Source organism: Centroberyx gerrardi, chromosome 9 (genome assembly GCF_048128805.1).
Source record: "Centroberyx gerrardi isolate f3 chromosome 9, fCenGer3.hap1.cur.20231027, whole genome shotgun sequence".
Lineage (NCBI taxonomy): Eukaryota > Metazoa > Chordata > Actinopteri > Beryciformes > Berycidae > Centroberyx > Centroberyx gerrardi.
In genome coordinates this window covers 33,015,983-33,040,586 of record NC_136005.1, presented here as the reverse complement: position 1 = coordinate 33,040,586, position 24,604 = coordinate 33,015,983, and the positions used below count along the sequence as shown (strand labels likewise).

Sequence of the window (24,604 nt, the reverse complement as noted above, 5' to 3'; positions counted from 1 at the left end):
GCAGCCCTAAATAAGTTATAATAATCTTTACAGTATTCTCAATATAACACTCGTCTTTAATTCCCACCAATATGCTATTAAGGCGTGTGCCTATCGGGCTTAAAGTGGAGATGAAACAACAATAGACACCTGCATAGAGCTTTGTGTATTACTAAGATGTACCACAATAAAAACAACATTGTAAAAGTAAGCCATTGTTGAGAAAATAAATTTTTTCAAATGCCTTTAACGCTATATTTGTAGCCTAGCGCTCCACCATCTTAATTTTCGCCAGCGTTTACGTCACGAGAATGGTTAGCGTGAGTACAGTACTGCAGTACAGTACTGGAGTTCAGACTAGTTAAATGTTGGTACTAAGGATTTTGAACGTTTTTATGAATCAAAAGACCCACAAACCAAGTCAGAAACCCAATAGCGTATGCTTGGAGACTGTTAGAACAATTGCAGTGATATGACCAGCTGTACAGAGGAGGAGAAAGACGGCGATGCCTATATACAGGATGATGTATATATGATACAGGATGCCTGTAGACTGTACTTAAAAGTCGGCGCATTGGAAATAATAGGTGGTGCCAGTGCGGGGCTTGTAGCCCGATGCCAACCTATGTTGAAAGTATGTGTTATCTGTTACGAGATCGCTGTATCACAACCAACCCGATGAAAAGAGAGAGAGAGAGATTGTCTCTGAGGGACGTCCTGCTGAGACACTGGATGCTCAGTAGGGTTTAACGATTTTGAAAAAATATCTAATTGCGATTATTTTGACTGATATTGCAATTGCGATATGATTTGCGATATTAGACGGAATGATAATTTTTACATCATTATTCTCATTTTCATTGAAAAATGTATTAAAATGATTATGGTGTGATTTTTGCGGGGATCTGTACCAAACAAAGATGTTTTCTTAAGTCTGTAGAATATGATGTGTAGGCCAGGACATAATATTTAATTTAAAATGGTATTTTGACACACATTTCGCCTTTAACAAATATTGTGGCTCCTGCGATTTGAAAATTGCAGTAGGCCATATTGCGATTTCGATAAAATTTTGATTAATTGCTCAGCCCAATAAACAGGTGAGCTTACAAGAAGGTACGTTCAGCCACCACAGGAAGGTGCTTAGAGCATACCAAGAAACCAAACCACACAAAACCAATTCTCCACATAAAGTCATTGCTCTATTACTGTCTCCACCAACTTGCCGCACCACAAACGCATATCAAGTCTCTGATAACCTAACTTTAGCAGCTTAATCCAGCGGTCATGGCCACACGCCACAATATCATGATCAATATTCCATTCCCACCTACAAGTCAAGTCAAATCTACGCACTTTCTGCATCACGAAGCAGGCAGATGCAAAGGCAAAATAAATAAATAAACGATATGACTCACCATGAAAGTGAAATTCCTCTCCATGTGTTAACGGCATTTGTAAACGGTAACACGTTTTAATCAGAGATTTATAACACTGCTCAACACTCAGAGAGTTAATGTGAGTGCAGTGCAGATTCTGGCATATTGCCCTTCTTTAGGCTCCCATTGGATTGTACTGGACACATTACTGTCACTAGGTAATAACTAATCCTATTCATCCTAATCATATTAGTGATCAGATATTAGTGATCAGTATGTTTAAGTATGTCCATTTATCATTTAGTAGCCTAACTTGAACATGGAAGCTCTGAATATGTGCTTTTATTTTACAAAATACAAAATAACAGTATTCCCGGTGTGGGGCTAATAACACCAGTGTGGACTCCAAGACCGCATGCCACCGGTAACACCGCCCACCGCGACAACCCTAATCGCTATGATAAAGCTAGCATGTTTGCTATGCCGATACCGTAAACCAAGATCAGTTCACTCTTCAGCCGTGTCTTGTAGCGGGTCCTCTCCTGCTTTAGCCATTGCTTCTGCATATCCATATAATTAATCCCAAAGTCCAATTCTTCCTTGAAAATGGCAAATAAGAACTAGATTAGCCTATACCGGTGCAGCATGTGTCCCATGTTTACAAACAACATGCGCAGTAAACGGCGTTCCGCCCCTTCACACAACTCTAACTTGACTGACCCTGCCCCTATGTCATGTTAGTTGTGAAAATATTGAATTTTTATTCATGTTTTATTTCAATATATTATGATTCGCTTATAAATACATATAATTATTGTTACGACTTAGACATAACTGACTTAATTGTATGATTATACAGTAGGCCTACTGTCTCATATATTGTGTGATAATCCTGATCATATGATACATAGTTTTGTTGTTAAATTAAATATTAATGAAATATTTAGGGGCACAGCTTTGGCAGTGGCCCTGCACACACATTTCCCGTGGTTATTCTGTTTAAAGTAATGTAAAACTTAGGTTGAGCAGATGAGACGAACCATTCCCGTGTAGGCATGGGCCGGTTTCCGGTTTCAAGGTATACCGCGGTTTGAAAAAGTCACGGTTCCAAAACCACTAATATTTCCCGTCATACCGTTCCGACGGTATGAGCTGTCCCCCCCCCCCCCCCAAGTTAAAATTACTATTCTCAAAGAGAGAAAGTGCAGGGAATCCCCCAGGTCGCGTGCAGACTGCAGAGGAACACGCCCCTCCCCTCAGTTGGTACCGAGCAGTCAGCACTCAGCAGTCAGTCAGCTGTGTTTACAACCCGTGTGTAACGTATAATGGCCGAAGGAGGTGAACCCGCCGAACTTTCCCCCCCGTCGAAAAAGACTAAGTCGGCTGTATGGGAATATTTCGGTTATCGAAAAAACACAGACAGCCATGGCTTAGAGGAGGAAGGTCACCCAACATGCAAAACATGCTGGCAAAGAGTGGCTGCCAGAGGAGGCAATACATCCAACATGATTGCACATCTACGGGAGCACCACCCATCGCTCTTTGCCAAATTCAAGGTAACGTTGTCTTGAAATTAACTTGAGCATGCATCGGACAGAAACCATTTTCCACCAGCAGGTTCGAGGAGTCTTTCATGGTCATGGGACTAGGGAGTTACCGTGCCTAGCTAGCTAGCTGACATTAGTGAAATAAATACTCTACGCTAGCTACCGAGGCAGATAACATGGCTAACTAGCTAGCTAACATCAGCAAACCACTGAATTTTGTCGGAATTAATTCAAAGCAAAGTGCCACAGAGCCAGCAGGTCGTTTAACAAAACGTATTGCGCTGAAGACATGTACATAATGACCATGAAAGACTCCTCGAACCTGCCGGTGCAAAATGAGGCACAAACTGTGGCTATATGGAGACTGAGAGAGAGCGTGTGTGTGTGTGAGAGTGAGTGAGAGAGAGAGAGAGAGAGAGAGAGAGAGAGAGAGAGAGAGAGAATGTGTGTGTTTACGTGTGTATGTGCGTGCGCATTAGGGCTGCACGATATATCATTTCAGCATCGTCATCGCGATGTGCGCATGCGCAATAGTCAAATCGCAGGACGTGCAATGTCAAGTAAGGCAAATTAACTCAAACGCGTCATGCTACAACTTTTTTGCTGCTTGATACAAAAGGAAAACTCGCACGGTTCTCATTTTCCATGACTAATCTACAAGAGAAGTCTGTCTCATATAACATAATTTACTCTGATTTAAGGGTTTGTTGTCAGAGTAGCGTATGTTACTTTTCCAGCTTTCGCGGCTCCGAACCGTAGTTGGGAAGCCTCTGGTGTTGTGCTAGCCTATTTTAGCTTAGCCTAGCTTGTAGCTGGTAACAAGCTTTTTACTAAGAGTCCGGACCAACTCTGCAGTGGAGAACTGGCACTTTATTTCTGTACAGCAGCGAACATAATGCACGGCCTCTCGGTGACGTTCTAAGCTCTTTTCCCGCTAACTATGGTAAATTTACTCACTTATAGGGGTGTCACGATTCTCCAAATCCACGATTCGATTTGACTTTCGATTTTAAGGTCACGATTCGATTTTCGATTTAAAAATTTTTTTTTTTCAGCAGACAGCTATGCCATTGTTAGACTATCGAGTCTTGATTTGTAAAGATCAACAGATCATTGGTTTTATGCCCTGACAACTGTCATTTACATTTTCAAATTCTTCTTTAAAAAGATGGTATCAAGTGTGATACTGCCATATTTTTTTTTTTTTTGAATGTATGTAGGCCATATGGTCAAATTTTTTCAAAGTTTTTCCATTTAAAAAAAACACAACTTTCCCTTTAATTTGGTACCAAATACATGGCAAGGCGATTCAGGGCATCTCCTCACTTCATTGTCAACATTCACAGTATGACAACAAAACTGATTGGCTAATGATAAGCTTTCACAATACATACAAAACCTCCAGTGCTTTCAGCCCACACAGTAAAAAGATCAGACAATAATAGTCGCCAAACAAATATGGAAAAAGTCGCCAAACTTATATGGATAAAAGTCGCTGTAACCCGGCCAGTCCTCCTACCGACTCTTCGGTGCACTGCCTCCCGGAAAACAGCGTCCATCTCCAGCGGTGACAGCCAGGTAGTTGTTTAGTGAAGGTGATCTTGTGTCTTGCAAGAACAGCGATTTCGATCAAAAGACTTCAACTCACAACGTCTTTGTAACTTTCCACTACATACGGCGGGTCAGGTTCTGTCTCACAGCACAACCTGACAGCTTCCAGAAGGTTTTAAAAGCGTGACGCTTAGCCGGCGAAGCCATTTTTAGATCTAACATTACCGGTGGAGGATGACTAAACCCGGGGAAAATCAAACGTCTCAGTGTCACCAGATATACAGTATTTTCCGGTTCCGGTTCATCGATGACAACTTGAAGTATATATAAAACAAAGCTGATAACTTGATTTTCAGTTTTTGGTACATTTTAAACGATTTAAAAATGACGGGTGCTCTTGGGCGTTGTAGTGAAATATAGAACGGGTGCTCTCTAGCAGCTACGCTGTGTCGTCATTGAAGTGTTTTTTTTTCTTCAGACATGTGCAAGTAGGCAGGGGTGGAGAGAAAAAAAATACTGGGAGAATCGCGAACCTGCTTGTGATTTCGAAGGTCGAAATCGAATGTTCATTTCGATTGATTTTCGATTTAGAATCGAAATCGTGACACCCCTACTCACTTAGCATCCTGCAACTCACTCTGGCTGCGGCTAAAAACACACTAATTTCCTACTACGTCACCCGCGCAGGTTACCCACAAGGCCACCTTCTTAAAGGGGCAAGGCTTGATAGAGCTATTCAAGTCATTTGGTGAAAATTCCTGTATTTTTTCATATCGCAATATATATCGCAGAAAAAAAAATATTGTAATGTCAGTTTTTTCCAATATCGTGCAGCCCTAGTGCGCATCAACATTGAAACAATCAAAGTGTATTTTTTTCCAGAAAATAATTCAATTATTTATGTCCTATATGTTATACTATGTTAACTTAATATACAACGTTTACTAATGTTCCAAATGTTCTATGTTATTTAAAAATAAATTACATATTGCTCAATGGCAAAAAATGTGTGATTTTTTTTTTTTACCCAGAGATTTTACAATAACACATTTTAGAGGTGCGCAATACCGCGATACCGTGAAACTGTGATATTTTTGCCTACGGTTATCATACCGTCAAAATCTCATACCGGCCCATGCCTATTCCCGTGACGTCACCACCTAGCTTGATGGAAGATGGCTGCGTCCTACTGGCGAAAAAGCGAAATGTTGTTTATTTTTCTAGCAAATTTAGGTGAATTTCAGACTTGAATGCAGTGTCCTGTCTTATCTGAGGTAAAATGCAAATAGCCAGAGTCATATTATCAAATGCTTCATCTCCACTTCAAGGACAAACCCCAAGGACAAAAAGATCGATTCAATGATCAACGATCCAATATCATCGATACAAAGTGAAAACGATACAAATCATCATCTTTAAGATACGCCTTTATTTTGAAATTCCCATGGCACGTCTGTGTCACCATTTCCGTCCAAGCGCACCTCCTTCCTAAACATTCAAACAATGCTAGCGCCAGGCAGATAATGGCAAGCAGCCAAGAAAAAGACGACAATGAGGATATTTACTCCCCTCTCGGGAATAAATCAGCGGTGTGTAAATATTTTGGATTTCGGAGAAAAGACGGGTCAACGGACAAAGCGCATGCCATATGCAAACAATGCCATTACGAGATAAAATACTCAGGAAACACGACGAACCTGGCCGGGCACCTAAAGAAGAAACACGGCATTGACCCCCGTGCTAGCGCTAGCGTTAACGTGTCAGATGCCTGCTCACCAGCCTTGACCAGCTTTTTTCCGCAAAAACTGAACTACAACTCTAAAAGAGCGATGAGTATCACAGCTGCCATTTCATATTTCATTTGCAAAGACATGAGGCCTTACAGTGTTGTCGAGAATGACGGTTTTTGTGAGCTACTGCATACTCTGGAGCCGAAATATGCAATCCCATCAAGACAGCACTTCAGTGAAACTTGCATACCGAGTCTGTACAATTAAGTTAAAGATGAGTTTAAACGTGAGTTAATGAACGCAGAACGAGTCGCTATCACTACAGATGGATGGACATCATGTACAACAGAAGCCTATGTAACTGTGACCGTTACCGTTGTGAAGCGTTTTGTCTCCTGAACATGTCAATCAGTTGTTTTTTTTTAAGAAAAACCTCTCAAAGAAGAACACTGAAGGACATACTTGACTGTTGTAGAGATCCCATAGTAAGCTATGATACAAGCCAATGAGCTGTCATCAACCTACTGATGATGATTACATGCAAAGGACTTTGTTAAAGTATTTTACTTGTACAATATGCACTAAGAACCAGAGTTTCCGTTATCCGGTAATTACCGTTTTTTTACCAGGAAAATCTGTTGAAGTCCGACATATTTAAATCTCTCTGGTCATAATGTCCGGTGAAAATAATTCCCTCTAAGCACAATTTGAATTGTATTAAAATAGGCTAAAATTAAATTTCCACATATCCTTCTATTAAAAAAAATGACGGGGATCTCTCTCTCTCTTACAGTGGCACCTATAGTCGCGGGCCTTTTGGATTTCGTGGCCACAATCTTCGCTTACATAGGCACCTTCTACAGACTGGAGAGCTGCAGCCGCGGGTCTGCCATAAGTGAAATATCTTCCTCCTCATCTTCAGTCTCTCCGCCTGTAGCCTCAGGGCTCGTATGTTGGTGTGTGGACTGTCCAACTCTGAGGAAGACGCACCGGTGTCACTTGCGACAGGTCACGCATCCACCGGCACCGGAGTTAAAAAGTAGTCTGATATTATATCAGTCCATTGCGCGTCAGTCGCTGCTCCTCTTACAGAAATTGAGTTTAGTAATCTAGCAATTTCTGCCTCACGGGAATTCATTTCTATGTCTTTTAATAATTTCATCTCTCTCTCTCTCTCTCTGAAACAATAATTTTGATTAGACAATAAAGTGAACGATGGTCAACCTGTTACTATGCAGATGTTCATTCATAATTTTAAGGGACACATAGAAGTGTTGCCAGGTTCTTAGCGACAAAACCCTCCCAGTGCCAATTAAACCCAACCCATAAACAGCCCAATGATCAATGAAACTAGTCCAAAATAACAAACCAATAACAAAACTCCACAATACAACCCTGACAAACTTTATAAACAGCGTTTTAAGTCCTACAGCATTTATAACATTTCCAAGTACATTAAAAACCGCAAACCTGGCAACATGAGGAATGCGACCTTTGTTGACAAACTAAGCTAGTAGTTCTGCTTGTCACCCTACCTTTATGAGCTTCAAAACTATATTTAGCGTTTGAATTTCACAATAATCTTTACACAGAATGAAAGCCAAGGCTTTATTTTATTAAAATCTGATGAAACAGCCAAAAATCGATCTTTTCTCATAAAATCACGTTTATCCACAAACGCGCCGTTGCGACTTCCGACTGAAAATGACAGAACGCGTCACATATTTGACCGGAATTTCTCCCATTTGTCCGGGACATTGAAATCTTCCAGGACACGTGGACCGGCACCAATTTTTTCTAACGGAAACTCTGCTAAGAACATGTGGAATTGTTTACATTTGCTTTGTTCTAACAACTGAAATTTCTTATTTTGATTTGGTTAAGAAAAATGTATATCCCAAGGTGTAGTGGATAGCTATGATGCAGGAAGACTGCACTGCATTTGCACTTAAAAGTATAGGTTAAGTGGTGACCTTGGTTATTACTAAGTTCTAACTGTTAAAAATATATTGTTTGAGACTCTAAATATGAGTGAAGGTTTACACAAAAATCCTGCTTTAATGTATAAAAATGGGAACTTAAAGTTCTTTCAGTTTTCTTTTATAGGATGTGAAAATTTTAAAGCTCAATATCTCTAAACCACTGAGTACACAGATAGAACCTTGTAAATCCAAGGTGATGAAGCATAGATGTGCATGGTTTATGTTCATAATTGAAAGGTCATCATGATAAAAATAGACCTCCTGTTGTTCACTATAAAGTGCCACATTTCTCATGTTTAAGTGCAAATGTTTTTTATCAGTTAACTTAAAGAGAGTTAACTGATAAAAAACATTTGCACTTAAACATGAGAAATGTGGCACTTTATAGTGAACAACAGGAGGTCTATTTTTATTCTTTTTATTAAAAAGAATAGATTGTTTTTCATTTAAATGTCTGGAAGAGCTCAGAAATAAAATTGCCAAATCATATTTTAGTTGCTTTTTGTGAGTTGATATAAATGTAACTGATTGTGTTAAATGGGCATATGATATCGTCTCATATCGATCGCAGGCCCCTGAATTGAATCGAAATCGTATCGTGGCAGACTTTGTGATATCAGCAAATATCGTATTGTTGTCCAAAGAATCAATATAATATCGTGATGAAACTTGTGATTTACACCCCTATCGGTTACCAGTCTTGCTTTGCCCGATTTTTCTCCCGCTGAAGGAAGAAGTGAAGAGGTAGGTAGCACGTTTACTCGTTGAAAACGTTTACTCGCTCGCTTCATCGATTCGCCTTTTCTCTGGCTGACTTTGACAACACGCTTTAGGAAAGAGGTGAAAACAACACAGCTGGTCCGCGTGTGTGGCTATTTGTTTATATCATTACGTCTCACGGAAATCTCCACATAGCACACGTTAGTTTCAGGATTGGTTACTGGGTCTGAAATCGCTTATTGCAGGTTTAAGGTGTAAAACTTAACTAAGAGTTTCTGGCCCATATGGGATATTCTGCACAACACATTTCATGTTTAGTTCCAAGCATTCTGAGAATTAAAACACAAAGATATCAGTAACATCTTCCAATAAAATGTTCAAAATACTTCATTTTCATATTCATAATATTGAATTATTTGTCTTACAGCCAATGTCCATCTGTTTACCTTTTTTCTTAACTAGTATATTGCAGTTTGCAAACTACTCCATCACTGAGTGAATTTGAAAAAAGGTCTCTTTCTGCCCCGCCTGCACGTTTTATGACACCGTGTACGCGCAACAACACTGGTAGCTTCAAAGGGCTTACCACCCGGCCTGAAAAAAAATCTAGGGGAAACACTGACAAGAGAACATATTCCAAAGAAGAACTGCTTTATTTAATATGACCTATTACAGGTTGGGATTAACATCGATCCTTAGATTACTTGATCAAACACGGTGGGACGGTGTCTTTAACCACCAGTCTACCCTGAGGGAGGCATGGTACTAACATGATACTAACTCTAGGGCTCAACATTGCCATTTGCCCACTGGCCCGGAGGCATATTTCCAGGCCAGTAGATTAGCCTAACCTTTTAAGTAGTCCGCTTGGGCCAATAGATTTCAAAGTCCTAAACAGACAAAACACAGGGTTAGGGTTAGTTTTCTTGCAGTAATATAATGGTGCGTTAGTGGTGGAATAAATATTCTGTGAATTTGTGCGGGTACTGCATTTCTGACATTTCTTGTAATACACTATGAAAGTGATGACATCATTTTCAAAACAGATTGTGCATTTGGAGACATTCGATTAAATTAGCTTGCCAACAAAGTTGATGTGACAGTCAGTCCCATATCAGTCACTACATTTTTTGTTGTGTTTGTCTGTATCAGGCAAAAGAGTGCAATAAAAATTTCTATTAAAAATTGGTTGGGATTCCTGGAGTGCATGGCTAGAGGAAACCCTGTATTGCCAGGTCAATTCAGTAGTACATGCCTGCTAGAAACAGAAACCAAACAGTTGATTCAGTTCTCAGTAAACCACTTAGCCTTTGTCAAAATGCAAGCCAAAACATGATGGTGACAATTTTCTTTTTTCTTTTTTTTTTAAGGGTTTATTTCTCAGAACTGTAAACTGGTCATGCAGAGTGACTTGGAACAGTTTCACTGGATAAATAGTGACAACAATTACAACAACTACAGTGAATTACATGTCATCTCACCAGCAGCTCACTACTTATGGAGCTACAGTACAGTCAACAGTCACAACAATGGAAACAAAATTCCATCAAAATCATACAAAAACAACGTCGGCAACAAAATAGCAATAACGACAAAACATAAAGGCAAAACGACAGACTGTGTTCAGCACTTGGCTTGGAAGGACACACAGTCAGTAACAACCACTACAATACCAACTCGATGGCACTCAATAGAGCGCATACCTCCGCCAACGCTAGGCGATTGTCAAGATATGCCAGTTCCACAAGTTGGATTTTCCGATTACCAATTTGTTTCACATCAGGAGACGCACACATTTTCATGACTGTACCTGAAATGGGACATGAGATTCAATGAGATCAAATTCTAGCCACTTCTAAGCATTTTAGCCAATTATCTTAACACCATGTGGCCAAACAGCATTATATTTCTTCAGTGGCCATTAGGGGTGGCCTTCTATCACTGTACCAAGTTGTGGAAAATTTGGCAGGGCGGTTAGCCTATGTCTAATCCAGAACTGAGCTCTCCAGTGCTCCCATGTTGTTTAATTGGGCCAATAATAGAGGGTTTCCCTCTTCTTATGTCTGCTGACAGACACACAAAGTTTGATGGCATTAGATGAATCTGTTTGGAAGTTATATACCATTTTGTGAGAACCCACGCCCACTGCCATGCCCCCCTTTGGCCAATCAGTGTGAATAGTTAATCAGTTGTTCCTTGCCCCATGACCAACCTTTCCACAAATTGTCGGGCAAATCCATTCATAATTTATTGAGATATCCTAACAGACCGATAAACAGACGGAATGGGGCGAAAACGTAACACCCGTCCAACTCCGTTGACGGATATGACAAATGTAGCAACCAACACAGCAGTAAGAACAAAAGACAATAGCAACATCAACCATAACATTCATTATTATTCATATTTGGGCTTTTATTTCAACTAATGAGCTGATAGTCAGCTGCCTCAATCTGATTTGCTACGTTAGAAAAGAATTGGCGGGAGCTTAGATGTCTGCCTAGCCCCATAGATTCTGCCAAATTCAATTTAAAAAATCTGTCCGTTTAATGCTGCCTAATTTATCGGCAAATGTGCACACCCGACCGAACCTCACAGACTTTCACGAATGGTTAGGACCCACTCTTTAATTCGGCATACATACAACACACCAATCAAGGTTAATTATACATATTTGCCGATAAGCACAGAAACATTAAACTGACAGCTTTTTTAAATCGAGTTTGGCGTGGAGTTCTCAGCGTACAAGTTCATAAGTAATCACGTATCGGGCTGTAATGTCTGTTTTACTGCCGGTGGGCGCGCGCGACCTCCCGCTCAATCCACCGGGTCCCGTTAACGTTAAGACATAAAAAATGCTGCCACAAATCTCTTCTTAGCAGAGCTGTTTAGCCATGAATAGCAGCAGCTTATTACTAACTGGTAAGCTAACGTAGTGCAATGGCTGGTTGTGAGCTAACGTTAAATCTCCAATCAGGACAAATACTAGCCATCCGTATTAGTTAATATTAACTGACTATTCAAATTGCTTTATGGTCATTTGCATCCACTGCTTCTTTATTTCAGCGATTTAATGTTTATATCATATACATTAGTTAAAGTTAAGACCTATGTTAAGTGATTGCTGTAAGTTAACCTTAGGTGAAGCTCCGAGATAGTTAAAACAAATAGTATTTTCTATTGGACTCACCTCTCTCGTAGTCACCTCCTCTTTCTCTGATACCTTGACCATCAGCCGGTCATTCTCCAGCTCCAGAGCCCGGACCCGGTCGATATAGACGGCCAACCTATCGTTCAAGTGCTGCAGCTCCTGTTTTTCCTGTAAGCGGGAGATCCGGGTCGGGGAGAGAGGGGTAGAGGCCGCCGACCGGCCCGCTTCACGGCTTGGGGTAGCAGTAGCCATAACGGTTCTTTCTCCAATCCGAAGTTTTGCTCCTCCACTCTGCAAATTCTTTCGCGAGTAACACAACACTTAATTGCCTTTTTATCTTTGGTAAAGTCGCAAAAACAGTTTGTTTTCTCAACAATCAGAGCAGTGTCAATGAATGAATAATTGTGCGGTCATGCAATGTTTCAGCAGGCTGCAGGGCTGAAACACACTGATCTGAATTCAAGATGGCGGACACCGCTGCCAGGACCGCGCCAAAAGGAGACAACGCTTCCTGACTCGCAATGGATGATGGGACGTGGAAGGAAAGCTAGATAGAAAGAAAGAAAGCAAGTCAGACAGACTTTCAATGTTCTTTAATTAAACATCCGGAAATATCTCATAACAAAGCAGACGGCAAAGGAAACTAAAATCATCTTAGCAACTCACCAACCCTTTCTGCAGGACCCACACATGACCCACCAGGATAATGTAATACTTCCATACGACCCACAATCTCATCCTTGTTCAGCAATATAGGATACACATATACATGGGGTGAAAGTAGCAATATAGCAATAGAAATACACATATACATATGGGTGAAAGCCCCCACTGTTATTCTCATGACCACTAGACTGAGCCAACCCTACTACTTCTTATTGGAAAGTAAACTCTCTCTGAAATCATGAAGAGGTTAAAGTTAACATAAAACCTCTGGTCCAATGCTGCTCGGAAAAAGCCTCAGCATTAAACTCATACTGCTATTATTGGGAACATTTCAAACATGAAATAGGGAAGTATCTAAGAAAATTTGGTAGTGATCTGGCTAAATCAAGAAAACATGAAGTGTATGTACAATGAAAGTGTGATCTCTAAAATTACAAAACTAAATCAAAAGGCTACTGAAATCTAACAGAGGATGAAAGCTTATTCAAATGCAGACTAAATTAGATAGATAGATAGATACTTTATTGTCCTACAGGAGGAAATTTGGTTCCACCCTTTGTACAAAGCCTCACATACATGTACACACATAATCACCACACAATATTCATACAAAACAGGATGACAACAATACATTAACAATACATTGACACAAGACATTCAATGCAGTGAATTCAGAGCTTCAATGGCAGAGGGGACAAAGCTCTTTTTAAAGCGGGCCTGTCTCCAGGTGAGGGACCTGTACCTGCGACCAGATGGAAGCAATGTGAAGAAAGGAGTAAGGGGGTGAGTGGGGTCCTGAGATATGGTTAGTGCTCTGCGTATTACGGCATTGTCATTGAGGTTTGAGGGATTGGGGGTGGGAAGGCCAATGATCTTAGATGCGTTGTGTGAGATGCGGGTGAGCCGGTTCCTATTAGTGACTTAACGTGGTGAAGAAACAGGGGGAGCAGTAGAGTAATATCGGCTGAATTATACTTTTGTACAATAACAACAGAAGGTGGGGTTTAAATTTAAATTATGTGGTGATGGGTGAGGGGCTGATGAATAAACTTAAAGCATAAGGTGCTTTTATAAGATCCAGTACTATGTGGATGGAGGACATTCAGCCTATTTCTTTCTACAAGAAAAATGCATCTCAAAGAATTCATACATTGAGACACTACAAAATATTCTCCAGTGATTTGATTCCATTTTTACTTAAAGTTTTTGAAGAAAGCATAGAAACTGAAACCCTGCCTCTCACCATGACACAAGGCTCGATAACCTAATTCCAAAACCTAAGAAATTGAAAATATAATTGAAAATCGGTGCCCCATTTGCCTATTAAACAATGATTATAAATCTTGGCATTTATTTTTGCAAATTGAATGAAGAATGTACTAGACTCTATCTCAGATCATAGACAATCTGTTTTTTCTATAGACAATCTGTTTTTTCTATAGACAATCTGTTTTTTCTGAAAAATAGATACATTGCAAACAATGTTAGACTAGTTTTAGACTTAATAGACTATTCCAAACTGATAGATGACAACAGCTATATCCTCTTTTTAGACTTAATAGACTATTCCAAACTGATAGATGACAACAGCTATATCCTCTTTTTAGACTCTTACAAGGCTTTTGATTCCCTGGAACACACATTTATTTTACTTTCTCTGCACAAATTTGGTTTTGGGAACTTCTTTTGTAAAGCTTTTACAAATGAAAAAACCTTGCCCTGGTTTGACCTTCCATGGGGAATCAGACAAGGCTGCCCAAGCTCTGCAAATCTATTTTTGCTCACTGCCCAACTTCTCACATCATTTATTTGTGAAAATGACATACAAGGAATCTCTCTGGCAGGTAGACAGATTGTCATTTGTTAGTTGGCTGATGACACTTCTTTATAATAATGATAATAAATAATACTTTTTATTTGTTGAGCGCCTTTCCCAAACTCAAGATGCTTTACAGTTACAATAAACAGAATGGACAGACCATACTCTAGTCTAGTCTAGTCTAGTCTATACAGTCCTTTATCACAGTCAAGTCTCAAAGGGCTTTACATAGCATCATATACGTCATATACCACACTACATCATATATACTATACATACTACATATATACACATCATATACATCCTATACTATGTCATATGCATCAGGTACAGTACATAGTACTATGTCACATACATACTTCATATACAGTACAGTAGCCTATCAGCAGACGAGAAGAGGCAAAACCTCAATTATTGGCCCAATCAAACAAGATTGGGGCACTGAAGAGCTCATTTCCAGTTTAAACATATACTAATTTTTCCAAAATTTGTAAAAGAAAAGAAAAAATCAATCATATGCATCTCGTAATGTGAAGTTGGTAATGGGGAATGGAAGAAATTATTAACTTTTGGTGAAAATCGGACATGTGGAAGTGGCATATCTTGACAATTGCATAGTGTTGGTGGAGGTATGCACTCTACTGAGTGCCATCTAGTTTTGAGAAAGTGCCTGGAGCGCTCCAAGTTGAAAATGATCCTAGAATTGAGGACCATAGGACTGGAGAGCTTCTTGAAACAGTTGTGACAAGCAAGAAGGTGCTCTTTGGTATATAGGGTACAAATATTCCACTTTAAAGTCGAGATGAAACGGCATTTCGAGAGTATCTAACTTCCGTATCGTGACGTATTTCCGAGTGAAACAGGAAAGACAGGCGGGACATAACGTTGGGAGGAATTTGATTTGAACGTTGAAAAGTGGGCGTGTCATAACACCCGAAGACACACCGAAGTACCATGCTGTTGCTAGCTAGCTAATGGGTGGATGTCATGATATTATTGGTTGAAATTGGTTATGGGCATGCTTACGTAAGCACATGGCATATTTTGTTTTACAGGAAGAAAACATGATTGAATTTTGATATAAGAATACAAAGAAATTAATTTTTTGTATTTTTTTTGGCATATATTGGTATATAGGTGCACAATATGACCGGGGATGTGATCTAAAAGGGTTAAAAAGGCATTTTTAATTTCATCTCGACTTTAAAGGATGAGTGTGTATGTGTGATTTGCTGTATGTGTGTGTGTGTAGATGGTACAGGGGATGTTGTAGCTTCATTCACACTCGAACATAGTCCATTATCAGTGTTTGTGAGCCTGTATAATCCTTCACATGCACTGAAAACCTGGAACTACTACCAAATCTGTGAAATCTTTTAATGTGTGATGCTGCATGATCCTCAGTCTTAACAGAATCTTAAAATGTGAGCAGCTCTAGGACTAAAAGTCATGACTTGAGACAAATTGTTGTTAAATGTGAGAGTGCGTCAGACTAAATGTCTTCAAATGTATGGCAGGCATAAGCTAGCTAGCTAAGTGATTGACAGTTGCTGACTTTGTGGTTGCCTAGCAATAGCAAAAGGACGCGGTGTGCCTCACATTTTCAAAAAAAGCACATCCTGTGTGATCCGTCACTAAAGCAGCTTAGTCATAGATGAAGTAAACAAACAAACAAAACTGTCAATTGGTGATGCCATTGAGGCATGATTGGCTGTATTTTGATCATCTACACTTACTTATCCCAAAGTCGCATTGACATCAGTGATGGCTCATCGGACTCAGGAGAGAGTTTCCTATTGATTGGCAATATCATTAATGACCCTCCCTGTTTCCTGTTTGGCTGTTTTTTTTAATTATGATGAACCCTGTATGTAGGACTACATTGATAAACAAATACTCACACTCTATGAAAAATTAAGAGCGAACAACTATGTGAGGGGAACAAGATGCATTAAGTAACCAATAAACTGTATTAGGCTCTTGTATTTGGTTTCATGGAGCCAAATAGGTTGCAGCTTAACACAAATTATGTGCTCATTTACTTAAAGAAACACATTCCATTGATACTGACGCTAAAATTTGGAAGTCCCAATGGAACGACCAGATGTGTCTGTGTCATGGTACATCCTACTTGCCAGGTGTTGCCATTCGTTTAAAGAATTTGTCAGATATTAGGGTCAGATTGTGATGTAGGAGGTCACTGGTTGACAATTTATTCATTATAATAGTGAAAATATATGGATATAGCAATCAGGTGAAACACAGACTATTGCTTTCTTCACTATGCTCCCATATTAATAATTGCAGGAATACATTCTTAACCAATAATATTATAGTATGCAGGGATTTTAAGATAATGCACTATTACAAAATTTTAATCTAGAACAGACATTGGGTTATTTTCACACATCTCACCATTTGTGTGACTAACCGACCACTGTAATATCTCCTTACATCTCAAAACAAATCCAACCAATTTTAACAATATCAAATCCTATTGGAAGTTCAGTTGCAGTTTATTGAATAACACATTTTGTGATAAGGTTGACAACCTTATAGACTATTTGCCAGATGCAAACTCAGTGTCTGTACTTAACAGGTGGGAATGGTTGAAATAGTCTAGTCTAGTCTAGTCTAGTCTTATTTATTTATATAGCCCTTTATCACAATCAAGTCTCAATGGGCTTTACATACCCTCATACATCATACATATACATACATATAACACACATCATATACATGCTATACTAGGTCATATACATACTATACATTACTACACCATATACATACATCATATACTACACCATACTACACACTAATGTCTATGGCCAATTTAGAGTCTTCAATTCACCTGACCTGCATGTCTTTGGACTGTGGAAGGAAACCCGGAGCAAACACAGGCAGAACACGCAAACTCCACACAGAAAGGACCGGGCGGTGATTCGAACCCACAACCTTCTTGCTATGAGGCGATAGACACAAGGCGGCTGTATAATCCGTCAGCAACTATACAAATGGAATTATTTCAGAAAATAAATCGTTATTGTGACAAAATCCTGAATTCGCTTGAAGAAGTATCACTGGAGAAGAGTTTCTATATAAGTAGGCTATTGCTTTGAAACACTGTCATTCCCTAATGTGAATATCGTTAATGATTGAGCTGAATCTGCAACAGGCTCTAAATGTAATTAAACCGCAGTACCTCTCCCAGCCAGCCAGGGACGCTGTAGACATCAGAGCAGACTCTTCCTGGTCAAATCTGTCATTACCCAGCGGCACTCGACTAACATTCCTTCCGGCTTGACCGCCATTAAAGACAGCAGGTAAGAATTGAGTGATGCCTTCTATCAACAAAAATCCATCTTAAATCGCTGCCATCTGTCAACTAACACCAAGTGAAATGAGACAACAATAATCCATTTGCCGTATTAAACGTCTGTGTTGAATATTGTAACAGTATAAAGAAGGATTCGAGTGTAAATTTTGCACCGAAGTCACACCAGTGACTCCGGGTTTCTTACACGCACTGCACTGCTGACAAACCGCTGAAATCCGTAGGGGATCGTTTTATTTTTACCACAATACTGTACAGGATGAACAGATTGGCAACTATTATGAAACACGAGCCTAGCCAATACAGTATTCTTACAACTACGATAACACCGATTGGCCTATAGCCCCTACAGGGGTTATAGAAAGAGTCTTAATACCAAACTCCTTTGCCTTGCGTATTGGCAAACGTGCATACCTGCTAAAACACGACATGAAGGCCATTTATGGTCTAATGGTAAATTCGGCATGTAGATAATTTGCCAAACGGCACTTAAATCGTGTCCTCTCTTACAATTGGTTCACATTGCTCACTACCGCCTGCCACGGTGTGTTTTTATTTTTCTTGGTGTAAGATTGGGGGAATAACAAACCAATTCTAACGGATGAAAATGTATTGCAGTATGTGAAATACACTAGCCTATGGCATATATGCAGAATTAGAGTGGACCATTAAACTGCCTTAAGAGAGCACGGGAAATGTAGAGGCTAAATCAGCATTAGCCTACTGGGCGGCAGTCATAGCTACTGTTCTGCCTCAAGCATTGTAATTTTACCGAGCCTTTGACTGATCACTGCACACAAACAATTTGCTGGTGGGGAAAAACCTCGGTATTAGTATATGGACTAAAAGTATTAGAAGTAGCAATAGTAGTAGTTGTAAAAGCAGCAGTAGGTGTAATAACGTTTTTAGTAATAGTAGATGTAGCAGTAGTAGAAGCATCAGTCGTAATAGTTGGACTGTTAGCAGTAGTTGTGATAGCAGTAGTAGTTTCAGTACCATTTGCGTTAGTTACAATAGTATCAATAGAAGTAGGTGAAATAATATATACAGTAGTAGCACATGTAGCAGCAGTAGTGGCAATAGTACAAGTAATAGTGGTCAAGGCATTAATCAATAAAATGTCCTTTGTCCCAATGTTAGCGGGTAAATCGAAGCTGTATGGCACAGTAAGGTCTTTACTGTTATATCAGTCAGACTTCCACCTTCTATATAGATAGGTGGCACATAAGCCAGAGCAGGAAGACGAGTTAGTGTCTGTTCTAAGATGTGTAATATAGCAGCTTCATGGGGCATAAAAACAGTGAGCTGTCATTGGTACTCTAACTGGTGTTCCTGTGTGTGTGTGTCCTCCAGCTATGGCTATCCGCTACCCCATGGCCGTGGGCCTCAACAAAGGCCACCCTGTCACCAAGAACGTCACAGCTCCCAAACACAGCCGCCGGCGTGGGGTGAGTATCTGCCGTTGACCTACTGTGTTGGCAGTGGTATAGAGCAGGGGTAGGCAACCATGTGACATGTAGTGCCAAGAGTCTGCAGGTTTTCGTTCCATCCAAAGACTACACCAGATTATTTAATTAATTAGTTCCTCATCTCTGGATGAGAGAAATCAGCTGGTGTAGGCCCAATCCCAAACCAGCCCCTACACCCTCGCCCTATCCACTCCCCCTCTGTTTGCCCATTCACATGGAGGGTTCGCCATGTTAAGTCCCGTCCCAAACCAATTAACAGGGAGTGCAAGTGGACTGTACAACCCTCTGATAGCGAGTCTACATCGATGCAGACTTGCGATCATCCACTATCAAGAAGCGCACCTGCAACAGGAGAATGGAGTAAAAAAACATACAAATGTTAAGTTCTGTCTTTCTACTTAGAAGTATTTTTGATCATGCACACACACCTTTGTTGTCCTCACAGTGACTTTACAGTGGCTTCAAACAAAATCACGAAATGTGTGGTGAAGTGTAAAACTAAAAGTAGAATATCACTTAGTCTCTAAGGTCGCTTGACTTGTAGCAAACCCATAAATGCCTTTATTTATGCATGCATTAAAAAAGTCCACTTAATATCTCATTCCCATGGTTTTGGATATTATGTTTACAGTGACAGTTGCAACCTGTTATCCTTGACTCTGGTAAAAATTTGAAAAGGCAAAATAGCCCGCGCGAGCAGGGTGTCTATCGGTTGCCATGGTAAGTACTGCTTCCATATCTTCCGGTAGAGTGGCAAGGGCGTCCCACAATTTGTCAATTTATTTCTACCCTACCCCTTCATTAGAAGTGCCCTCCACAGCTGCGAGTGTAACTTAATTTGGAGTCATACTCAGTGGTGTAGTGGGTTTGGGATTGGGCCTCGGTGTTTGTTTGGGATGAAAACCTACATACTCAAAGCCCTCCATGGTAAATTATTGCCCACCCTTGTTGTAGACAAGATCAGTCACTTGGTGCTCTGTTTTCATCTGATCCTGTACAGTTGACATCTACAGTTGAACCAATGAGGCCAAGTTCATCCAGGCACAACAGACTGAACTGCCATTCTCCTTTTGAACAAACTCACTGGTTTCACAAAGTTGAAGCAATTGATTAATTAACTTTCTTGCATGACCAGTAGTTCATACAGAGTATGATGGATTTTTTCTTATAAAGTTAGTGTCTGCACTTGGAAGTACCATGTTGTCTATCAAAAGCAGTTAGTTCAAAGGACAGAGTAAAATCTTGATCCACTTTCACCAGGGTGTTAGACATGGCCATCAATAAATCCCATCGTCGTCGTCCTTAATAAGCACACGCTTGTTTGTCTGATGTCATTAAAAGGGCGACGGCAGTTAAATCAACAGTGCAGTTGCAAATTCTGCCCAGAGTAGCCGCTGACAATGCCAAGTTATCACATAGAGCTTTAAGTCATTAACGCTGAAAAACTGAACCAAACATTTCAGATAACTGTGGATATTGTCTAAAGGCTGTCTAACTTGACGTCTTGTCCTCCTGCAGCGTCTGACCAAACACAGCAAGTTTGTTCGGGATATGATCCGTGAAGTTTGTGGTTTTGCTCCTTACGAGAGGCGAGCTATGGAGCTGCTCAAGGTGTCAAAGGATAAGAGAGCCCTCAAGTTCATCAAGAAGAGGGTGCGTATTGTATTTCTGTGCTTTGCCAAAACATTTTTAACGTAAAGACGCATGCAAGTGCAACCTGGGAACCTGGGCATTTTTCTTTCATTTCCCCCACCTTCCCCTCAGAGTGGCTGCTTCAAAGTTAGTTGACACTGAGGGGAGAACAAATTAATTGTAATTACTACTAGTGGTGGTGTTCTACACATGAGTTAATGGCATAATGTGGTGTTTTAATAGAAAACAACATACATGATTTCACAGTATTGAATATGATACCCTGAACATTTTATAAATCCTGACTCTGAGATGTATAGTAATCTCACAATTCCGGCCGGCCCTAGCTGACTGTTAACAATGTCAGTTTTGGGGTCAGGTATTGGCTGAGTACTGACTGAAGTTCTTACAGTGGTCTTCAGCAAAATGAGGAATAGTTTGATTTCACAAACTTATTTCATTAGAAATGATCTCAATTAGAAAATGCATATGTACAGTTATACAATTCAATAGTAAATCAACAACTACAATCTTCCCATGTGGGTCCCTGTGACAGTGGAAATGTGTCTAAATATGCAAAGTAAGTCTTCTTTCCCTAATGGTCATGCATCTCTTCCCAGATTGGCACTCACATCCGGGCCAAGAGAAAGAGAGAGGAGCTGAGCAACGTGCTGGCCGCCATGAGGAAGGCCGCTGCCAAGAAGGACTGAACTGTCACTCAATAAAAATATTTGTTAGACCACAAAAATCCAGACTGCCCGCTCTGTTCATGTGTCTTTGCTTAGTCTGTTCATAACTGACCAGTTTGACCTCCAGCTAGAGGACCAAATCATATTGGTGGCTTGACCAGAGCTGAATTGGGGCAGATGGGGATACAGTGGAGGGTAGGGCCACCTAAACTCAGTTTACCACATTTTTATTTCCACAATAGTTTACTATATTTTTAGGCTGATGCAAATTCATAGTATGCATCAGTGGTTTTTAATCCTGTACCATGGACATCAGTGTCTGTCAGAGTTTGCAACTAATTACTACAGCAGCTCATTTCACTTGGTTCCTCCTCTGGTTGAAGGTGTGTTAATCAAATGAGTTACTGCAGTGATTGGTTGGAATGAAAACCTACATGCTCTTGAGTCCAGATATTACTTGCCCCCATTGTCCTCCCCTCGGGATAATCCCCACTGCCAGCATACAGTATCTTGCCCAGAATGCATTCTGATCGTCACTTCCTGTGCACGACCCACCATGGCGAACAAATGATGTAAGTGTAGTTAAACTAGTCAAGTTTATTTATATAGCACATTTTGTATGCCAAGCATGTATGAAATGTGCTTCAGGATAAAAAGCAACAAATATTCAAAGAACATTACAAAAAGATGGTAAGCATATCAAATAGATAAGTTCCAGACAGCACACAGTTAAAACCCCATCTTTTTCAGCTAACCCAAGGCTGGTGAAAAAAGATATGTTTTAAGTCTGATTTTAGAAGACACTGTTGTAGTAGACCGTAGTTCATACGGTAGAGAATTCCAGAGAGTGGGACCATGATGACTGAAGGCACCATAAACTGATTTAGAATTTATTCTAGGTATAGTTGGGAGACCTTTGCATGATCTAAGGGATCTGCCCGGTGTGTACTCAGCATGTCAACAGTGTAGGAAGGTGCTAAGCCATTAACATTTAAAAACCACCATTTAAAATCAATTCTTAATTCAATCAATTCTTCTCTTAATTCTTTGTTTACTGGGAGCCAGTGAAGAAAATTTAAAATAGGAGTGATACCGGTATGTTCAGACTTTTTAGTTTTAGGTAATACTCTGGCTGCAGTGTTCTGAATGAGCTGGAGTTTAACGCCTGCTTTGTCAGTTCAGCAAAAAGTGCATTACAATAATGAAGTCTGCTAGAATGTGAACGCATGAACTAGCTTTTCAGAGTGTGACTGAAAGAAAGCATCTAACTTTAGATATATTTCTTAAGTGATAAAAGGCAGTCTTGGAGATAGTAGATATGTGTTTCTGGAACCTAAGATCAGCATCCAAAATCACACCCAAGTTTTTGTAGACTTATTTTATGAAAGCAACTCATCTGTAATATTTGATTCCTCATTGCTCTGTGTAATTATTATTACTGTTACTAGCCCTGCTTAATTAAGGGCAAGTGTCTTCCGTTTGAAATACTCTGCTCCCACTCAGACCCTGCTCTGCAAGTGGTCGCTTGTGTGATGTATAGTGCTAACATTGGCAAGTGCCCAGGAGTCACAAGGAGTGCATGATAAATGAGCTGATGTTATGTTGTATGGTTGATGTTATGAGAGTATGGTCTTGTAAGGGAAAGAAGCAGTTTTGAAAATGTAATTGCTTCTATTGGTTGATTGAGTTTCCCAATTCAGCCTCATGACAAAACTGGCTTCTCCTCATGTCAGAAGCTTGGACTTGTAAGCTTGAAGGTCCCATATTTTTGCATGCATTTGTTTTCAAATCTACTATGGCACAGAATAACATTGTTCCTCATGATGTTTTTTTAATAAATGTAGTTTAGTTCAATTGAATAACTTTGAAAACAAAGTCCTCACTAGCTCCTACTGCAAATGAGGTAAAGCTGCTGAGTGGAGTCTTTCCAGTTCAAATGCTGCAAACTGGCCTGATTTGAAGGATTTGGTAAAGGTGCCAATCAAGAGTGGAGTCTGACTGTACAACTCAAACAGAATAACATTTTAGTAATGTCTTCATTAGGCATCTTTGATTGTATATAAAGAGAAGAACATTTTGGAAAAAAAAAAAAAAATTATATTTGAATGATCAGTATACAAAAGTTTGATAGTTTTAAAAGCTGTAGATGTGGCACTGGCAGTGCCATAGGAAAAAAACAGGACATAGCAATCTCCTCATGGCGCCATTCTGAATGAATTACCTCCACGAAGGAGGTAATGTTTTCACCCACGTCTATGTTTGTCCGTCTGTCTGTTAGCAGGATATCTCAAAAAGTTGTTCATGGATTTGCACAAAACTTGGTATGAAGGTTGGTTATGGGCCAAGGAAGAACTGATTAACTTTTCATGTTGATTAGCCAAAAGGGGGCGTGGTGGTGGGCTGTCAGACATGGCGGAGGTCTGTGCTCTACTGAGCAACGTTTTAACTGAACCTAGCCTCGACTTTGCTGAAATCTAAAGCTGGTGTGAAGAGCTCAGCAACATCTGCCTAAAACATCACCAGGTTACATGTAGTATTTACACTGATTCCCATTTAATTTGACTTAAACCTTGCCTAGCATTCTATGAATGCTACTTATTCCTATTAAAAGGCTTAGCTGATGAAGACTGTGATGCACAGTTGGTTTCACAACTGTTGACAAAATGTACTTATTGTAAGTCGCTTTGGAGAAAAGCGTCTGCTAAATGACGTCATGTAAATTATGTAATGTAATGCCTATTTTTCCCCTCTTAAGCTTGCATTTCCACATGCATGAATTTTCTTTTAACTCCAGGTCTGAGTTTTTATGTCTGTTTAAAAAGACACATGGAAATCTGATTTCTGTTAAAACAGCCATAAGAAGATGATTGAGGTATTGAAGGACTTGGGATTACTCAGCCAGAAAGCGCAGAGATCATTGGTTGGTATGGCAGGAGAACAAATAACAGTAGCCAGA

General features: G+C 39.9%; 2 protein-coding genes across 2 annotated transcripts in view; one reads left to right on the top strand and one right to left on the bottom strand.

Moving 5' to 3' along the window:
• The window catches only part of lmnb2 (lamin B2), a 41,853-nt gene extending 29,366 nt beyond the window's left edge, over positions 1-12,487 (bottom strand). The window contains exon 1 of the mRNA XM_071900146.2: positions 12,079-12,487. Within this exon, the coding sequence (XP_071756247.1) occupies positions 12,079-12,291 (213 nt within the window). The 5' untranslated portion in view covers positions 12,292-12,487. The remainder of the gene's footprint in view (positions 1-12,078) is intronic.
• Positions 12,488-17,785: 5,298 nt separating this feature from the next.
• On the top strand, positions 17,786-21,707 carry rpl36 (ribosomal protein L36). Its single transcript, XM_071900144.1, has 4 exons — positions 17,786-17,847; positions 19,212-19,306; positions 20,846-20,980; positions 21,580-21,707. The coding sequence occupies exons 2-4, from the start codon at positions 19,214-19,216 to the stop codon at positions 21,667-21,669; spliced, it is 318 nt and encodes a 105-aa protein (XP_071756245.1). The 5' UTR covers positions 17,786-17,847; positions 19,212-19,213; the 3' UTR covers positions 21,670-21,707.
• The last annotated feature ends 2,897 nt before the right edge of the window (positions 21,708-24,604 follow it).